At 35.9% G+C, this 18,142-nt stretch overlaps 1 protein-coding gene across 3 annotated transcripts in view; it reads right to left on the reverse strand.

Moving 5' to 3' along the window:
* Positions 1-236: 236 nt before the first annotated feature.
* Positions 237-18,142, reverse strand: part of FUT8 (fucosyltransferase 8) — a 128,525-nt gene continuing 110,619 nt past the window's right edge. For 2 of the 3 annotated variants that reach the window (XM_065839813.2, XM_071809116.1), the window contains 4 exons: positions 15,176-15,422; positions 13,758-13,934; positions 6,865-7,015; positions 237-1,201 (listed from right to left, as the gene is read on the reverse strand). In XM_065839813.2, the coding sequence (XP_065695885.1) occupies positions 884-1,201; positions 6,865-7,015; positions 13,758-13,934; positions 15,176-15,422 (893 nt within the window). In that variant the 3' untranslated portion in view covers positions 237-883. The remainder of the gene's footprint in view (positions 1,202-6,864; positions 7,016-13,757; positions 13,935-15,175; positions 15,423-18,142) is intronic. The other variant, XM_071809117.1, reaches the window with a different exon arrangement.

The raw sequence follows: 18,142 nt of genomic DNA on the forward strand, positions 1-18,142 counted from the left end.
GAAATTGTGCCATTGAAGTCATCGTGTTGAAACCCGCTGTCCACAGAACAGAGAAACACTGTGTCCCTAAGCAGTTGTACTAATGAGCATTTAAAAACGTAATGAAATTTCAGCTACTTTGTCATTTTGTGGTTTGTTTGATTTGTTTTCAATCAAAGACAATGTCCAGAAACATTATGAGTACTAAAGAATCTGTTCATGGCATTGTTTTACAAAAGTTCCTAACAGACAGTGACTTCTTTAATGTTGGATGTATCCTTTATTTTATTAATGACGAGAAGTAATCAATGGAATGTTAAAAATAAACTTATAAAGAAATCTAGTCTGAAATTTGAATCTATTGTTTGAAGCAAGTTCAGTGGTCATGGTAACACCAGTTGAAGATTGACTCTTGTCCACTGTGAAATAGGGATGGCTCTTCTAAAAAGGTCACAAGTTTTTCAAATATAGGCACCATGTTTTAAATTTTGCACATACAAAATATGTTCATGTCACTCAAATTACACAATGTGGCAGTGTTATAAGTCTGAACATTATCGTCAATTAATGGCAGAGAAAAGAGCCCAAAGCTCACATTAAACTAATGACTGGGACGAATCCTGAAAAGAGACAAAAAGTATAAAACAACCGTTTTCCTGTTGTATGCAGTTTTGTGTGTGCATGTGTGAGAGTGCATATAACAAAAACTGTCTAAGAGTAAGTTCATATAATAGCCCATCCATTTGTTCTCAGCTTCTCATCCAGTTTCATTGCTAAAGGCTTTGATTTTAACTGCATGTTAAAATGCAAATTCAAATCCCATATAAACCACTAGTCAGCATGTTGGCTGGTTCAAGCCAATCAAAATCGAGAATTACTGCCGAACGTTGTCCTTGTCGTCAGTCTATTTGTCAGCCTCTGGGTATGTAGGGTATTTGACTGTCTCAATTTTCTCTTTAACTTTATAGGACGGGTACAGGCCTGTTCTTCCTAGTTTCCTATTGATGCCTTTTGAATAACCATCCCAGTGGTTTCCAGCTACTCCAATTAAATCTCCAGGTTCCATAGGAATTTCATCAGCAGTTCGTGGATGATGAGCATAAATAGCAACCTGATTGTGGGCATTCTGTCCACCAAAGTAGTAGATATCATCCAAAGAATGGAAATACGCTGAAGCATCTGGATGCAATGTCTGCATAATTTCATAGGCAACTCGACAAACCTTAGAAACAAAAACAGAAGAAAAGTCATAAATATTGTGTGTGCCTGCAATATACCAGATAAGTCAGCAACCAATGCATAAAAATGAAATTTCACAAGAGGATCAAAACCAAAAAACCTGCATATTTACTAATAAGAAGCATACAATTTTACAGCATTTTAATTACTACTTTGGTGATAGGATCTGGTAAATAAATAGATAAATAATTAGAACAGTCTACTTTTCAGTAAAAATGGAAAACACCTATATGAACACTAGCCATCCTGCTTTTTAAATGAATTATATGTAGCCAATCTAATGTAAGAGTAAATTTGTTTTCCTTTTCTACTAATAAAACTGTATTTTACTTCCCTTTGAACCTTTAGAATTTACATTTTTAAAATTTACTCTGCAATAATAAGGCTTTACATTTACTTTTCTAAAGGAAGCTCCACCTTCCACTATCCAACAGTTCCAGAAGTCCAAGGCTTTAAAATGATGTTAAGATTAGACCAGTGATAGAATTATTGTTGGCAACTTGGAAGACAACTAAATGAAACTGAATTTCAGCAAGACAATAATGATGTTGGTGAGGAGAAAGATGCATTTTGAAATGTCATTGTATCACATTTTATGAAGGGCATTTTCAGACTGGCAACAGGTTCCCACATCAGAATTGTGTTGTATCTGTCAGGGTTGTCAGGAACACAAAAGGCTCCCGCTATATTAAACAAAGTTCTTTTCAACATTTGGCTAGAAAGCTCTTCTCAGTCAGGTGTCTGATTTGGCTACTGTGACCTTCTGACTTCTAATCTACATGACCATATCATTCCCTGACTTTGTGTAAGTTTGAAAAAGCTTGATAAACTAACAATACAGCAGACTTCTTTAATATGAACAAGCACTTGAACTTTTTTGTAATTTTAATTCTGTGTAAATATAGTAGAGCTTGAATTTCCTTTTCTCCCTCCAAGGATAAGGTGAATAGAACTTTGATGAGTCAAACCAGACATATTTGTACATTCCTAGCTTCTTTGAGAGAGGCATTTGCTCTAAAAATGTAATCATTTCCTTTTATCCATCTCCATCTGATCTTTGAAGTAACTTTTCAGAAGTAGCTTTCAGAAGACTGGGCTGAAGTTCATTATTTCAAACAATTTGTTATACCCCATAATACAGAAGCAAATTTGATTATTTTGTAGCTTCTGTGACTGTTTTTGATCTTTTGTTCTTTGCATGTGTGTGCACCACAGGAGGATACACACTCTAAAGGATTTCAAATATTTTCAGTAGAAACGATTTTTGGTGGGCATAAGTGTCCTGCATACCTGACATAAAACATACAACATCTCTCAGCAATTGTTTCCTTTGTGGTGCCAAACCTGGTTAACTAAACTGTAAAATGTTGAGGGCAGTAGGCAAAGAGACCACATGCAGAACTATAGTTGAAGCCAGCCTCCCATTTTTAATTCATAGATTCACTTGTTTTGCAGCCTGCATACTTACATGTACAATGCAAAATACAGAGACTAATGGAAGGAAATCAGATTATAAAGAAATGTACGTCAGGCAGAGGGAGCTATGATCTCATCTAAATGAAAACCAAAGGGACAAAAAAGCTCTTTGTTTTAATGTGCAATCTTACTTCTGCTACTACATCAGGATTTGCGTAACTATCATGTGGCTTTTCTATACATCTCAATTAATGCAATGTTGCTGAAATACAGTGCTAAGATTGTTTCTCTTGACTTCACAGAATTTGATGGGCCTAATTTCTTTAACAACAGTATTTTAATGAAATACCTATTCTTCAGCTTTTATCAGTATTCATTTAGTTTCAGTAGCATATATAAAAATTAAAATAGAGGACTTCCTAAAGTACCTAATTCTACTCACATATACTGTAATTTTCTCTTAATACCTCTGTAATGAAGTTTTGACTCTTTTTGGCATGGGTAGGAAAATGGAAAAAAATCAGCATACAATTGATTAATGTGAAACTCCAAAATCACTCTGGAAATAAATTAGACTATGTTCTTATCCTTACTTTCTCTTCAAAAAGATGGCCATTAACAGCCTGATTTTGCTTACCTTTAATCCAAAGTAACTACCCAAACTGTTTATTTCATTGACGAAACGACAGAGATAGTAGTTCAAATGCTAGAGATCAGAGGATCTAACTTTCAACTGATAAAAAATAAATCTTTCTGAAAAGAGCAAAAACTTGCAGCAGACCTTAGAAAAGCCCAATATACGAAAATACTGTAGATATCCACATTGTTGCATGGCCAGTAAAACTGGTGCTAAATGATTTTTGAGGAGTTTAAATCATTAATGCACAAGAAATTGCTCAGAATAAATTAAATAGGGGGTTGGACCAAATTCAGAGTCCCAGCTATGGAGAGTAGCAATCTAATACAGTAGAATTTATAGTAAAATTTTCTGCAACTCTGGAAAACCAAATATGTCATCCAGCAAACCTGACTATTGTCAAATGCAGGGAGAAACAGAATAAGACTGGAGCTCAAAGACAAAATGTACCCCAAAGTTACCCTCCAAGGGAGTTGTATCAAGCAACCTCCAGAGGTCCCCCTCAGCCTGTATCACCTTAACTATGTCAATTATAGCATTCGTATTTCAAAATGACTCAAAAACCTACAGTTCAACTTACAATTCAACTTATTCTGCCCAAGCCATTTGCACCTATATTTAAAATGTATTTCATCTACGTCTGTACCTGGTGTTTTATTTAAAGCCAACATTTACCACTTTTAACACAACTATCTGAATATCATAATAGCAGAAAACTTAAGTTTTCTGATTAAGTTTTTATCCAAGACCACGTAATTCTTCCTTCAGAGTATGAACTGTCTCAACACCAAGACCTGTGGCACTGAAGACATACAGCCCTAGGTCTTGGCTGATGATCACCTCTTTCACTGATATGCATTCCGTGGTCATACTTCAGCTGAAATAAACATTATTATCATTAAATCACAGAAAGGTTTGGGTTGGAAGGGACCTTACAGATCATCTAGTTCCAACTCTCCCGACATAGGCAGGGACACCTTCCACTAGAACAAGTTGCTCAAAGCACCATCCAGCCTGGACTTGAACACCTCCAGTGATGAGGCACCTACAACTTCTCTGGGCAGCCCGTTCCACCGCCTCATCACCCTCGTGGCAAAGAATTTCTTGCCTATATCTAATCTAAATCTACCCTCTTTCAGTTTAGTGGCATTAACATTTGCCTTATCACTACCTCCCCTTGCGAAAAGTTCCTCTCCAGCTTTCTTGTAGGTCCCCTTCAGGTACTAGACGGGTGCTACAAAGGTCTCCAGGCCTTTTCTTCTCCAGACTGAACAACCTCAACTCAGCCTGTCTTCACAGGAGAAGAGCTCCAGCCCTCTGGTCATCTTCATCACCCTCCTCTGGACTTAATCCAACAGGTCCATGTCCCTCTTTTGCTGGGGGCCCCAGAGCTGAACACAGTACTGCAAGTGGGATCTCACCAGAGCAGAGTAGAAGTGGAGAATCGTTTATCTCAACCTGCTGGTCAAGCTTCTTTTGATGCAGCCCAGGATACAGTCTTCTTTCTGGACTGCAAGCACACATTGCTGGGTCATGTTGAGCTTCTCATCAAACAACACTCCCAAGTCCTTCTCCTCATGGCTGCTCTCAATCCATTCGCTTCCCAGCCTGTATTTGTGCGTGCAATTGCCCTGACACAGGTGCAGGAGGACCTTGCACTTGGCATTGCTGAACTTCGTATGGTTCACACGGGCTCATCTATCAAGCCTGTGAAGTTTCCCCCTGGATGGCATTCCTTCCCTCCAGCAGGGCGACTGCACCACACAGCCTGGAGCAAACTTGCTGAGAGTGCATTCAGTCCCACTGTCCATGTCACTGACAAAGATGTTAAACAGCACTGGCCCAGTACTGACCCCTGAGGAATGTCACTGGTCTTCACTTGGACACTGAGCCGCCGACTGCAACTCTCTGAGTGCGACCATCCAGCCAATTTCTTATCCAGCGAATGGTCTATCTGTCAAATCCACGTCTCTCCAATTTAGAGACAAGGATGTCATAGGGACAGGGTCAAACAGTGATAAGAGAAGAAGAAAAGCCTGGTCCTTAACGCCTTCTTTGCCTCAGTCTTTAATAGTAAGGCCAGTTGTTCTCTGAGTACACAGCCCCCTGAGCTGGAGGACATGGAGCAGACTGAAGTACCAATAATCCAAGGGGAAATGCTGAGTGACCTGCTACACCACTTAGACACACAAGAGTCTATGGGGCCAGATGTGATCCACTCAGGGGTACTGAGGGAGCTGGTGGAGCTGCTCACCAAGCCACTTTTCATTTATCAGCAGTCCTGGCTAACCAGGGAGGTCCCAGTTGACTGGAAGTTAGGAAATGCGACACCCACCTACAAGAAGGCCCAGAAGGAGGATCCAAGAAACTACAGGCCAGTCAGTCTGACCTTGGTGCTGAGGAAGGTTATGGAACAGATCATCTTGAGCGTTATCATGTGGCACATGTATGATCAGGCCCCATCAGCATGGGTTTATGAAAGGCAGGTCCTGCCTGATTAACCTGATCTCCTTCTATGATAAGGTGACCTGCATAGTGGATGAGGGAACAGCTGTGGATGTTGTCTACCTAGGCTTTAGTTAATCCTTTGACATCGAGGAACTGGGGTTGTTTAGCCTGGAGAAAAGTAGGCTCAGAGTAGACCTTATCACCCTCTACAACTACCTGAAAGGAGGTTGTAGCAAGGTGGGTGCTGGTCTCTTCTCCCAAGCAACAAGTGGCAGGATGAGAGGAAATGGCCTCCAGTTGCACCATGGGAGATTTAGATTGGATATTAGGAAAAATTTCTTCACTGAAAGGGTTGGCAACCACTGGAACCAGCTACACAGGGAAGTGGTTGAGTCACTGTCCCTGCAGGTGTTTAAAAGACGTGTAGATGCAGCACTTAGGGACACGGTTTATTGGTAGACTTGATAGTGCTAGGTTAATGGTTGGATTCAATCTTAAAGGCCTTTTCCAACCTAAACATTTCTATGATTTTCATGATATATGAAATCAATATACAATATTACATAATAGAAGAAAATGCCAATGATGATAATTATAGGATTTCATTTTCTAAGCGACTCCAACCTGTTTCATCAGACCACTCAAGAATGGAAGCTTGTAGCATATAATTATCTGCAACGAGAACTCCCTATGGCTTACTGTAGTCAGAATTCACATTTATTGTACAGCCACTGGATTGCTAGATATGTAATAGACCAAAGAGAAATTAAATGTCTGCTTTCTTCATTCTATTCCATTTCCAACTAAGGCAACAGCAGACACGTTTGAACTGTAGTAGAGTGCAATGGCATGTAGAAATGGATGGACGCAAGATATATATTAAATTTATGCAAAACAAGGAATGCTTAAACATGTTTAATACTATTTCTTGCTGATTTCAAATGTCTTAATTAAGCTTGTAACTTCAATTAAAGACAAGTAGTCAACCAGAGCTTACAGTCCTCTAAATGTTCAGATAGCATAACAAGCCTTTAATTTTCCCCTGAAATTTTCATGAGAGAGCACTGAGAATAAGAATAGGAGCATGAAGGAAACTAAGATTAGGACTAGTATGTATACTCTATTGTATTTTTATTGCATTTTACCTGGGATGAAAATGTACAGACCAGGAAGTCTGCCTGAGATAAAAAGTGAATATCCAGAATAACACCTCTTAGGGAGTTTTCAGTGTACCGGTTATGAAGTCCTGCTGACCAGGATATGGAGTTATCACTGATAAATTCATAATTTGGATACCTGTGGAAATACAATACACTGTTAACAGCAAAGTCTCTTTTTTTTTTTTTTTTAAGTAGCATCATCTTTACTGCAAGATAAGGTTGTTACTTTGTTTTCAGTAAGTCTGTTTTACAGGGAACGAATAAAAATTTTGCTGAACACTCTAGAATGATACTGCTCCCCCCAAGCCTGCCCCCTCTTCAACCAGAAAAAAAGAAAAGATGCTGTAAGTCTGTCTGAGATTTGACACTGTGAAAGAAGTGAAAAAATATCAGGAAGTATATGCCACATACTGCTAATTCTCCTGATTTTAGATGAAAAATACTCAGATCACTTTGCTTTTTCTACTACTAAATAGAATATGGGATTATGTCTTTACTGGACTACCTTTTACTATCATACTCTATTAGATACTGATTATGATACTGCACAAGAAAATCAGTCACCTGTAAAAGGGTCACATTAAATAAAAGAGTCCAAATGAATTAAAATTAATTAAGTCTTTCACAGTTATGAAGGTCACATGGAGAATAAATTTTGCAATTCACTGTTTAAAAGGAAGTAAAATAAATGTAAAATGTCATGTCAATCTACCTATGTAGACATCATAAACTAACTAGTAAAACTTTAAGCAAAAATATTTTTATTTGAAATATAAACCCGTTACATTACTTTAGAAATAAGATTTAACATTAATGACATGTAACAATGACTTTAAAAGCAAATAAAATACTCTTTAAAATGTTGAAAAAGAATGGTCTTTCTCAAAACAGTTGTACACCCTTACTGGGGAACTGAAATCCAAAATGAACTGTGGAAAGTAGCACAAATTAATTAAATTTTCAGTCAGACTCCCAACAAAACCACATTTTATATGAAAAATTCCAGGTAGATTTAACAAAGATGATAATTGCATTGCTGTTACACAATAATTACATTTCAGTCATGAAGTGTAACTCATGCGACTATCCTGCCAACTACAACATTTCAACTAGAGTGCTAATTATAAAATAATTTAAATAAAATCTGTTTTTCAAATTTAAAACTTCATAGCAATTATAAAGCAATATATTACATAATAAGATAGTAAGACAGCTAATATTACATTTGCAAGAATTAATCATTCTTATACTGTTTAATAAAGAAAATCAGAACATAGAACTGGCCATAACACTGGAGCAGCAATAACTTAGACTTGTAAATAGATGCTTCAAAACCTGAGAGTCCTGTGTTGAACATTGCTCAAAATAAGGTTTACACTCAGAAGTTCTTGAAAAGTTTCTGAAGTTAGCACACACTTGTATACTACAACACAGCATGTGCATACACTCTGGACACATGGCAGACGTGATTATGACAACCTCTTGTAAGAATATGCCTCATTTATTATTATTTTAATGTTAAACTATGGGGAAAGTGTCCTCGAAAGTGAAATGGGCAAATATAGCAGGTCTTTCCATCTAACATTCACTAGCCATGACAACCAAATCAGGAAATTTACCTCAAGAGTGAATCAAAAAGTCATATATCAAATTTCTACATTTGAGTAAGAATTTTAATTTATCCTCAGAGTGATTTTAATAATTATATTTTCCTAAGAGAAACACTCGCTCTAACAAAAAGTAATATAGGTATGGTAAATGTCCCAGAGGTAGCATGACAACTTTAAGGGGTACATCTGATCATGAGTGTCAGGGGAAGTTCATGTTACATTAAAAACAAGAAAAAACAAACCAAACAAACAAAAATAAAAAGGGGTGTAGGAAGAAGGAAGGGAATATTCGTAATAACAGATAAGACCTCTTCTGAGAAATTATAGAAGGGTATGGCAAGAGATATTCTTTTCAAGATGAAGTCTATTGCAACAATTTTCTTTATCTTTTCATGTCTAGCATTTTTGTCAGTATTTAACCAGTTCTTACAACAGATGACAACACAATATTTGTGATGCATTCTATTTCTGTTTCCATTGTGTGAATCATATTGGTATTTTTCTTAATAAAAAAAGTACAGACCAAACAGAAATATGTCATACTATGCTGTGAAACTAGCTGAGGAACAGAGATGGGCATCAGTCTTATTTCAGTGACAAAACTTCGAGAGAAGCAACATGTAGAATGCTTAACAGAAGATGTCATTTGCTAGGGACAGTGAATGTAGCAAGGATATTTGCACACCCCTTTGCAAATTCTTAATCAGGAATACTTCTAAAATTACTCACTTTCTTCAGACTTCAAAAATCAGAATCCACATGCTCAGCAGAGACAAAACCTTTCCTGAAGAACCTGATTTCTTACAAGTCTAATAACTTAATAAATGAAGCACACCAAAAAAAGTGTCATATTGGATCTTCTCATGCATACATTTAAAATCTTCTTGTTTCCTCCTTTATTCTGTAAAAAGTCTTTAAGATTCTTTTAAATCTGGTCTTCAATTCCATTTTGTAAAGCTGATCCAAATTCATCTAACCAACAGCTTCAGGACCCATTTATTCAAATCAGTGATCGAAGCTTAGCATTTATCTACACACAAGTTTAATTTTCAAATGAGCACTTTTATGCTGTCCCCCACACACTATGCTACATTTATGCTTGGGAAAAGAGGCTTCTTTTAAACAACCTAAAATGCGAGTATAACAGCAGCCATACTCAGTGTGACCAAAGAATCTTCTAGTCTACCATCCCGTCTCCAGTACAGACTGAAAGCAGAACATAAAGAAAAGTACAGTAAAAGGCCAAGTCTATACCCCTCTGAAGTTTAGCCATATGTGGCCTACTGACTTCCTGCACCAGGTAAGGCTTAATTCTCCTTCACACCCAGTATAGTGCTCTAGATACTATTTAAAGCTATTCTTACCACAATGACTACAAAGGATGAAGGAAATGAAACTTCTAAGGCTCTATAGTTAGCTCTTGCTTCCTTCTATTCCCTTTCCATCTGTATTTATATTATGATTAATGTAATACCTACATTGTAAGCTTTTGGGGAATTTTTTTCCCTTTTTAAGCGGAACTCAGCAATGGTCCTATTACTAGAATTCCTGACTGCGTGGTAAATGAATAATAAATATAAAGATGTCATATTCTTACTAACAGAATCTCCTAAAAACAGTGTTTTGTAGGATCCCTCCCACCTTTCCAAAGAAATTACCCACACATTCTTTTCTCTATAACAAGAAAAGAATAAACTGCAAAGACAAAAGCAAGAATCGAAACCGGAATAACATGGTTTTCTTTGTATCAGGTTACATATATGTAGTATATCTCCTTCATATATCTAAAAATAGAATCTAACTCTTCTAAAGCTAAATAATAGATTCTTGAAACCAATATACAGGTCAGGAAGGATTTTTCCCCCCAGCTAGGAAAAAGGGAAAGGAAGAAATCAGAAGAAGGTGGGGAAGACAGAGTTTAAAGTCTTTCCTTCCTGTACCTACTGTCCTCAGATAAGGATACAAATCAAGCACAATTATGAGACTATTTCAAGTTCCAGTTGGTTTCAGAAGCTGATCACCTAGTCGTGTAAGTATAGCTCAGTGCCACACTGTGCGGCAGGTGCGAACTGAGGCAAGTCCCAGGGTCCTCTTCTCAATTCGCTAGGACTGGAGAAGTGTCCAGAACGGGCAATGCAAGTTTTCTTCCCTTTGAGTGTGAGCACGTGTGTAAACCCATGGAGTAAGAATGACATGTTCACATCTCGCTCTAAATTTGGAAAAATGTATGAGCTGTTCATTAGACTCAAGAACTTCGAAGCACATCTGAATTCTATATAGCAGGCATAGTACGACTTGAGGCAGGTGGGGTCGCAACAGCTAAACTACAGATAGTACACAGGGAGAAAAGACATTAACTTGCTATTGTGCAAGCAAATAAGTAGTGGAACGGGGTGGAAAAAAGTTTTCAGAAGTGCTGAACAAAACCCAACTGGCCTCATGAGGGAGGCAAATTACTGCAAAAAAAATGAAAAAGCAAAGAATTTATGTGGATGTTCAACTGCATTATTTTGAATAAACAGAGAAGATGCTGTAAATGTTATAGACTAGAAATACATATACTAGAAATTCAAAAGTTTGTACTTGAAAATTATTAAATCAAAGAACAAGCAATATATTCCATCCATAACACGTCACTTATCTAGGACAAATACCATGACCTCTGCTTACCAGAATTCGTCAAGAGCTTTAATCCCATAATCATTACAGCTGCTGAAATTACAGCCATGCTCCTTCCTCTCTATCACGTTGTTCTATATCATCCTCATTCTTAATATATATCACTTCTTTCTTTCAGAACACAAAACAAACAAAAAATTCTGCAAACTGGTAGTACTGACTCCATTGTCTTTACTACTTTACTTGCAGTTGATAAGACATCTGACTGCAAGGGAAGTTTCCAAAACCGACATCATAACATTTCTGTTTTCATGACTGTTAATATTTTGAAATACTTCTCTTAAAAGAAGCAACACATCTATTCATGTGAATGTTGTCTCAATCCTTACTTAAATGCCAACATTGTTTGACAGCCAATCACTCTCATGTAAAAAGAGATATAATATCTAGTATTTGTAATATTAGTGTACCTAATAATAAATGCAACATAAGCTACTGCAGTACAATGTGACAGTTGTTTCTATCGAAGTTTGGTTTTTCAATATGACTAGAACTTTTTCGTCAGAAGTGTAAAATTAATTTGTAGTTTTCTTCACAAGAAGTGGAAGAAAAGGTTCTTTATTTCTAAAACCTGACCTTAACCTGCCTTCAGATGCCTTTAAATGCTGAAAGATCAAATTGCATCCTGTCTTCTATGAAATCACAGGAAGTTTCAAAGGCCTTCTACTCAATTGCAAGCAACGGTAGGGTGCAAGCAACTTAGGAAATCATGTTTCAGTGTAAACTATTACCTGAAAACCCAGTAGCAACACATAAAAAATTCTTCACTACTTAGAGAGTCTATGGCTTTTATTAAGAAAACATACAAAATGAATTATGTCCTAATGTGCTGTATTTCCTCATATTTCAATAAAACTGATTTTGGAGTGGACCTTGAAGTGCCACAGAAACCACAATGCTTAATGAAATTCATGATTGTTTTACTGAGCAAGTCACAATTTCACTATTTGTTTTTGTTATTATTGAAAACTTGGGACAACATGTTTACATAGGTAGTGCATCTCACTATTATTCACAAAACTGAAGTGTACAGTGCTAAGGGCTGAAAGTTGAACACAAAGAAAAAATGCATAAGTAAGATTGTTACAGCTATATTGAATTCTCTTACGTTATAAACAATAATTAAAGTTATTTAGGACAATGTAATGAATTAAATAGTGTAACCTCAACTTTGTATTACCTGTCTTTTCATTGTTCAGATTTGAACTTTAAATGTCATGTTATCATAATTGTTTCTGCTATTGTTCTTGTCTCTACATATACAAAAAAAAGGAAGGATTAGATTGTCATCATCTGGAGTTGTGTATGTTCGCTTAGTTTTTCAAAACTCTGTAATTTTAAACAGCATCCCTTTATAGATATGAAAGAAAAATAGAAACAGCACAATTGAAATACACAGGTTGGCAATGCTGTAGAAAATTCCTCTGCTACAAAATATCATTTTCTGCTTACCTTGTATATGCCAAAGAAAATTCGTAATCCAGGATATTATCTTATCTATTTTTCCAAGCATGTCTACCAAGAATAAACATTTCAAAAATTTGCCTTTCTTGAGTAATCTTGATTTTTAAAAAGTATTCATTTCTTTGCTTAAATGAAAAAAAAAAAAAAAAATCTGTTCTTCTGCTCAAGGAAGGTAAAGTCTTGGAAACAGAAACAGGGCTATTCAGTAGACAGATAAATAAATAGTATTCAAAAGGAAAACCTGGTAACAAATAAGATTAACCTCAATGCATCTGAAATACTTATCCAAGTTTCCATAGTCACAGCAATAAGCATTTGTGAAATTGTTTATGTAACAGGAACACCATAACCCAAGAAAGATACAGTTAAATATGGAACATTTTTCTTCCACATGCATCTGTTTTCTTTTACCAAACAGAAGGTTTTGTCAACTCAGTGACACCTTGCAAAACATGCAACTTAACAATGAGTTTTTTAAAGGAAAATATAGGTCATGTTAGGAATAAATAGATGCACACTGTGCATTTCCAGGTTTAAACACAGTTATATTTTTAACAGCAGGCTGGGATATCCTATAGTTAGAGCAGCTTGTTACACCCACGTTCTGGGGAGCTAGAAGAGGACAAAGAGCAAAAATACGACAGAGACAATGTTACAGATCAAGAATCCCACATATATTCAAGCACAAACTCCTAAATTATTCAACATGTAGGGTGTAAGTCTTCTAAGCTGTCGATACAGAAGTCTTTCTGAAAGAGTCATCAGAAGTTTTTCAATCAACTTATGAAAATTTCTCTGGCAACTATTCACAGAAAGGTATTGTTTGGACAGGTGAAACCTCTTAATACATTAACTAGCTTTTAGAATATTTCAGAATAGTTTATCTTTAATATGTATGTTGTATAATAACTTTGGTGTATTTATAATTTATACATACTTGGAAAACAATCCAAAAAAGATAATATCTGAGAGAAAAATCAAAATCAGTGGAAGCTGAAATGCTATCTTAACTGTATAAACAATAACAAAAGAAAAAAAAAACACTAAAATTTGTGCACACAATAGTCAGAAATCGTAAAGCTAACCAGAAGGAACAAATTGTAATACAAACATAATTCATCTTACTTGGATTTTGCCTCTTGCAACAATGAAGGATCATCTGTAGCCAAATACACTCTTTTTTTGTCAACATGCATTCTGCGAGCAAGAAGTTCAAACCGCTCTTCAACATGTACCATATATTCTTCGATGGGATGAAATGCTGCCTCTGTTCCTACTTTGTCTGTCCTTCGGACATGAACACTGGAAAAAGGCAGAAACTAGGAATTCAATTTATAAATACAATACATACTTTAGCAACTGAAATCTTAGCCTTAAATTTCACACCTGTGCTTTTAGAATATTATAACTGAATCCCTCCACAAAACAAGGGAAGATTAAAACTCATTGATGCCAACCAGGACATGCTGACAACACGAAGTCAGCTGTCAGTCTGCTCTTGAAAGCAATCTAATAATCTTGCATGGAAGGGAAAGGTTAACTGAAAGAAACAAATTAAGGAGATTTTGTTATAGCATACAAGGTGTTTTGTTTGTGCAGAAGTTATCTGGTGTATTTAGATAATGTTTGATCAATACAATTCAAAAGCCAAATGGGAATATTTGCATCATGGATATATTGGGACACCAACTACAATACAGACTTCGAATGAAGGTACTTAAAAATGTATCTTCCCCATCTGCTTGAAACCAAACAATTATTCAGATCCACCAGCGATCAAGTGGTCTACCAACCCAATGGTCAAAAGCCAACTAACATTTGGACAGACCTATTGTGTACTCCTACAAAAAGAAAGATTAAGAATTGAAGGAAAATTCTGTCAATGGAAGCAGTATTTGCAGATTCTAGCACAACAGCAGCACAATTTTTCACATTATATGACAGTAAAACCTTTTGTTCACAATCTATTCTATGTTGCCCATTGGTGCTTTCCTTCCTTCTCCCCATATTTCCCCATACAAACCTTTGCAACTCACAGTTACTGCTAAGAAACAATCGTGAAAACATCAGCAGGAAAGGGAAAGACACATACCATGTTCAGGTGCAGCCAACAAAAAAATTAGTTGTGGATTGTGGCATGTAAAATGTAGGCTTAGCCTTTTTCCTCAAATGTAAAGGCTATAAGGCACTTGAAAAGAAGACCCAGACAGAAAAGCGTCTGGAATACAAGCTGTAAGGCAATTACATGAATGAAATTCTGTATTACATTACTAGATATGGAAGGACATATAAAAACCCCTTCAATTGAGCTGCCTTTTACATATTTATCCAACTACAGGTAGGCAAGTATGCTGAAGAAGTACTTGCAATCAACTTGTATTATGCACAGTTAAAAAATAACAGCTTAATGTAGAAAGCACCCTCTCTCCCCACAAAACGCTTGAGACTCTTGGATAACCATCATTAAACAATTTGTCCTGAAGGGGGATCACTATATACACTTATTAAAGCACAGAGAGTTAAAAAGAAAACTAAATACCCACCCGATCACTGGATGTTTGAAACCAAGCTTCCTCGTGGCTTCCTCTATTTCTTTTTCTAACCAAGGCTGTGGACGAATCAAGTATTTCACAAATTGCGAGACCCACCACACCGCAGGATCCCCATGTACACGAATTAGTCTGTCAGCCAAGTCTTCAGGGATAGCCAAGGGTAAATAAGGTGGCCGTGGGTGTAAGCTGTCAACAATGGGAAGTTCCACCACCTGAACATCCTTATCATTAGTCTCACCTGTTTTAAAATACATACTAGGATGAGTCAAGTAGTTTACTTCATTAATAAGCTTTAGCATTGACACGTAACAGTCCAACGTATCAGCTAAACTGCATCTTTAACTTTGAAAGGGCTGCCCAACCCTTGCTCTACCTTTTCAAAATAGCATTAAAAAAAATAATAAAACCCATTGTTTTAGACCAGATTCATATATGAACTGTATCTAACAATCAACTCCAGCACAACAAAGTTGAAGGTCCTTAAATTCTCATCAGCTGGAAGTTAGTAAAATAAAAAAAGCATTTCTGTTTATATATTTATACCTTTTAATTTACAATGACACCATTACTTTGACAAACTTGTTATCTAAAATGCTTAAAATTCAGTTACTTTTTTAAAAAATAAACAAATATTTTAAGGCATAAGAAGTTTTTTAAATAAGTATATAAGCCTGCTGCTTTATTGAATACATCTTATTGCACTAGATCTTAGCATTTTAGGCATCATTAGAATCATTGAATTAGCTGCTCTGTTGACAGAAGGGGCAAAAGGAGCAGAGAGACAATTCCCATCTTGAAGAACTTAAACTGAGAAGACAGCTGTCAAATTAAAGAGATCAAGGAAAATTTGTTTTATGTACAGGTAAGAATTTGTTATCTGTTAAATACTTACCGAAGCTGCATATACAGCTGTTTTAGGTGGGACATCCATTCAAGGCTCAATAGCCACTTAACATTTTTTAAAAGTTTTTACAAACTACACAAACATAAGTGTCTGCATAATTGATAATTTAAAGCTATTTTAATACACTGAAATAAAGTATAATACATGACAACATAATACAAAGCATTACTTTTCTGAAACACTGAACATTTCAGGTAAGATTTCTAGTGTGCTCATTTTCTCCAAAAGTGTATTTTCACTGTCTGCAGTGTTTACTAGCAAAGATGTTCTCTGTTTAGTTCTCACAAACCAGGAAAGGAAAATCTTTGAAACATGAGCAAATCACACACATAACTGTTCACCAAGTAAATCTAATGGCTGAAAAATTCAATTCAGTGCAAGGACAGGTTAAAACAGTCAAAAAACCGTAAAGTTAGAACACTTTTGTATGCACCAAAAAGAATTTCAGTGTATTTGTTGCAAAGTTCTAGAAATATGACAATTGCATGATTAAGTCATACATTGCCAGAATGCTAGACTAACACCAGTGAACATACCAAAACTAGGTAATATTCAGCAGTAACTCCCTGAGATGTGGTTATTTAAATAAGGAGTATGTTTTTATGATCAGGGAGATTTGCAATTTATTTTTAATAGATTCAGAAAACCTGTTTACACTGATGTATCTGTATGTTACTATTTCAATACTGCACTATATAACACTACTTTAAAGGTATCTTTTAGAAGAATTTCCTGTAGAATATGTACTGCAGGCATGGATGATATTTCTTAATTCAAGAAGCCAGTTCATATTTTTACCATCTATTACGTCACACGGGAAAAGATTTAGTAAAAGTTCACAAATTTAGTAAAAATACTGAGCATTTAAGTTTCCTTATAATAAAATGGATAACATTTTATCAGTGTGTCATCAGAAAGCTGCAATAAAGAAAAGCAGCCAGGGAAGTGCAAAATCAGGTGCATATGTGAAATATTAGTCAGAAGTCTAGACATAAAACGTTTAGCTTGGGAACAGTGCGACAGAACATTTGAGGTTCAATCCTTTTTACCCTCCCCTCCTCAATTGAGAGTGGAGGAAAGAACAGGGTGGCAAAAGAAGCAAAAGCAATCTTAGCCAAGGGAACAACAAAAAGCTTCTAATCTTAAATTAGAGAAGGAAATTTGCTGCAGTTCTTTTGAGGAGAAAAAGCAGAGATGGTAAGGTACATACAAAAACGTGAATTTTTATTAAGTATGGTATCACTGACAAGTTTTAAACCTTTATTCCATCATTGAAAAAACATGTTGCTGTATAAAGACAGCCATTTGGAAAGCCTTGCTATTGCTAAAGCTGATTGAACAATCTGACCCACTATCCTGCATTTTGACCCTGAAAAGCACTCAATACATTGTTCTATGCTTCTAAAAATTTCCATGGACTGTCTCAAGATTTGAAGAAAACAAGATTGGCCAGGAAAATTCTCAGCATATTCCAAACTAGATTAAAATATCCAAAATCACAAGAAAGCCAAAGCAGATCTGGGCGGGGCTGGATAAAAAATAAAAAACAACAACAACAACAAAAACAAAACAAATGGGGAAAAAAACCCACAAATATTAAAATACAAACAAAAAAAACCCAAAATAACAAAAAACAACCAAACAAAAAAACACCACCACCAAACAAAAAAACACCAAACAAAAAAAAACAACACAGACTTGAGCTTTCAACTGTATGTGATACATTGTTTGAATACTAATGAAGTTGCAAGACTTGCTGTGAATCAAAATCAGAAACAAACAAAATGTATTTCATTAAGGCAAAACAAACAACTTGCTTGTGCAAAATTAGCTACTAGGTCAAGTGCTAATGAGTGCACTCTGAGTGAACAATTCTAGGAAACTTCTTTCTAGTTTTTATTACCTTTATTATCATTCTGAACAATGAAGAAAACACATCCCATTAGTCTTCACTCACTCTAAAAAGCATGAGATAGCAGATGCAGTAAAACTTACAGCAACTGTTTGCTTTTATCCTGGACAAAACCAGTGAAGAGTAACTCTTCAGTAACCTG

Source organism: Patagioenas fasciata, chromosome 5 (assembly GCF_037038585.1).
Source record: "Patagioenas fasciata isolate bPatFas1 chromosome 5, bPatFas1.hap1, whole genome shotgun sequence".
In the NCBI taxonomy this organism is placed as follows: domain Eukaryota; kingdom Metazoa; phylum Chordata; class Aves; order Columbiformes; family Columbidae; genus Patagioenas; species Patagioenas fasciata.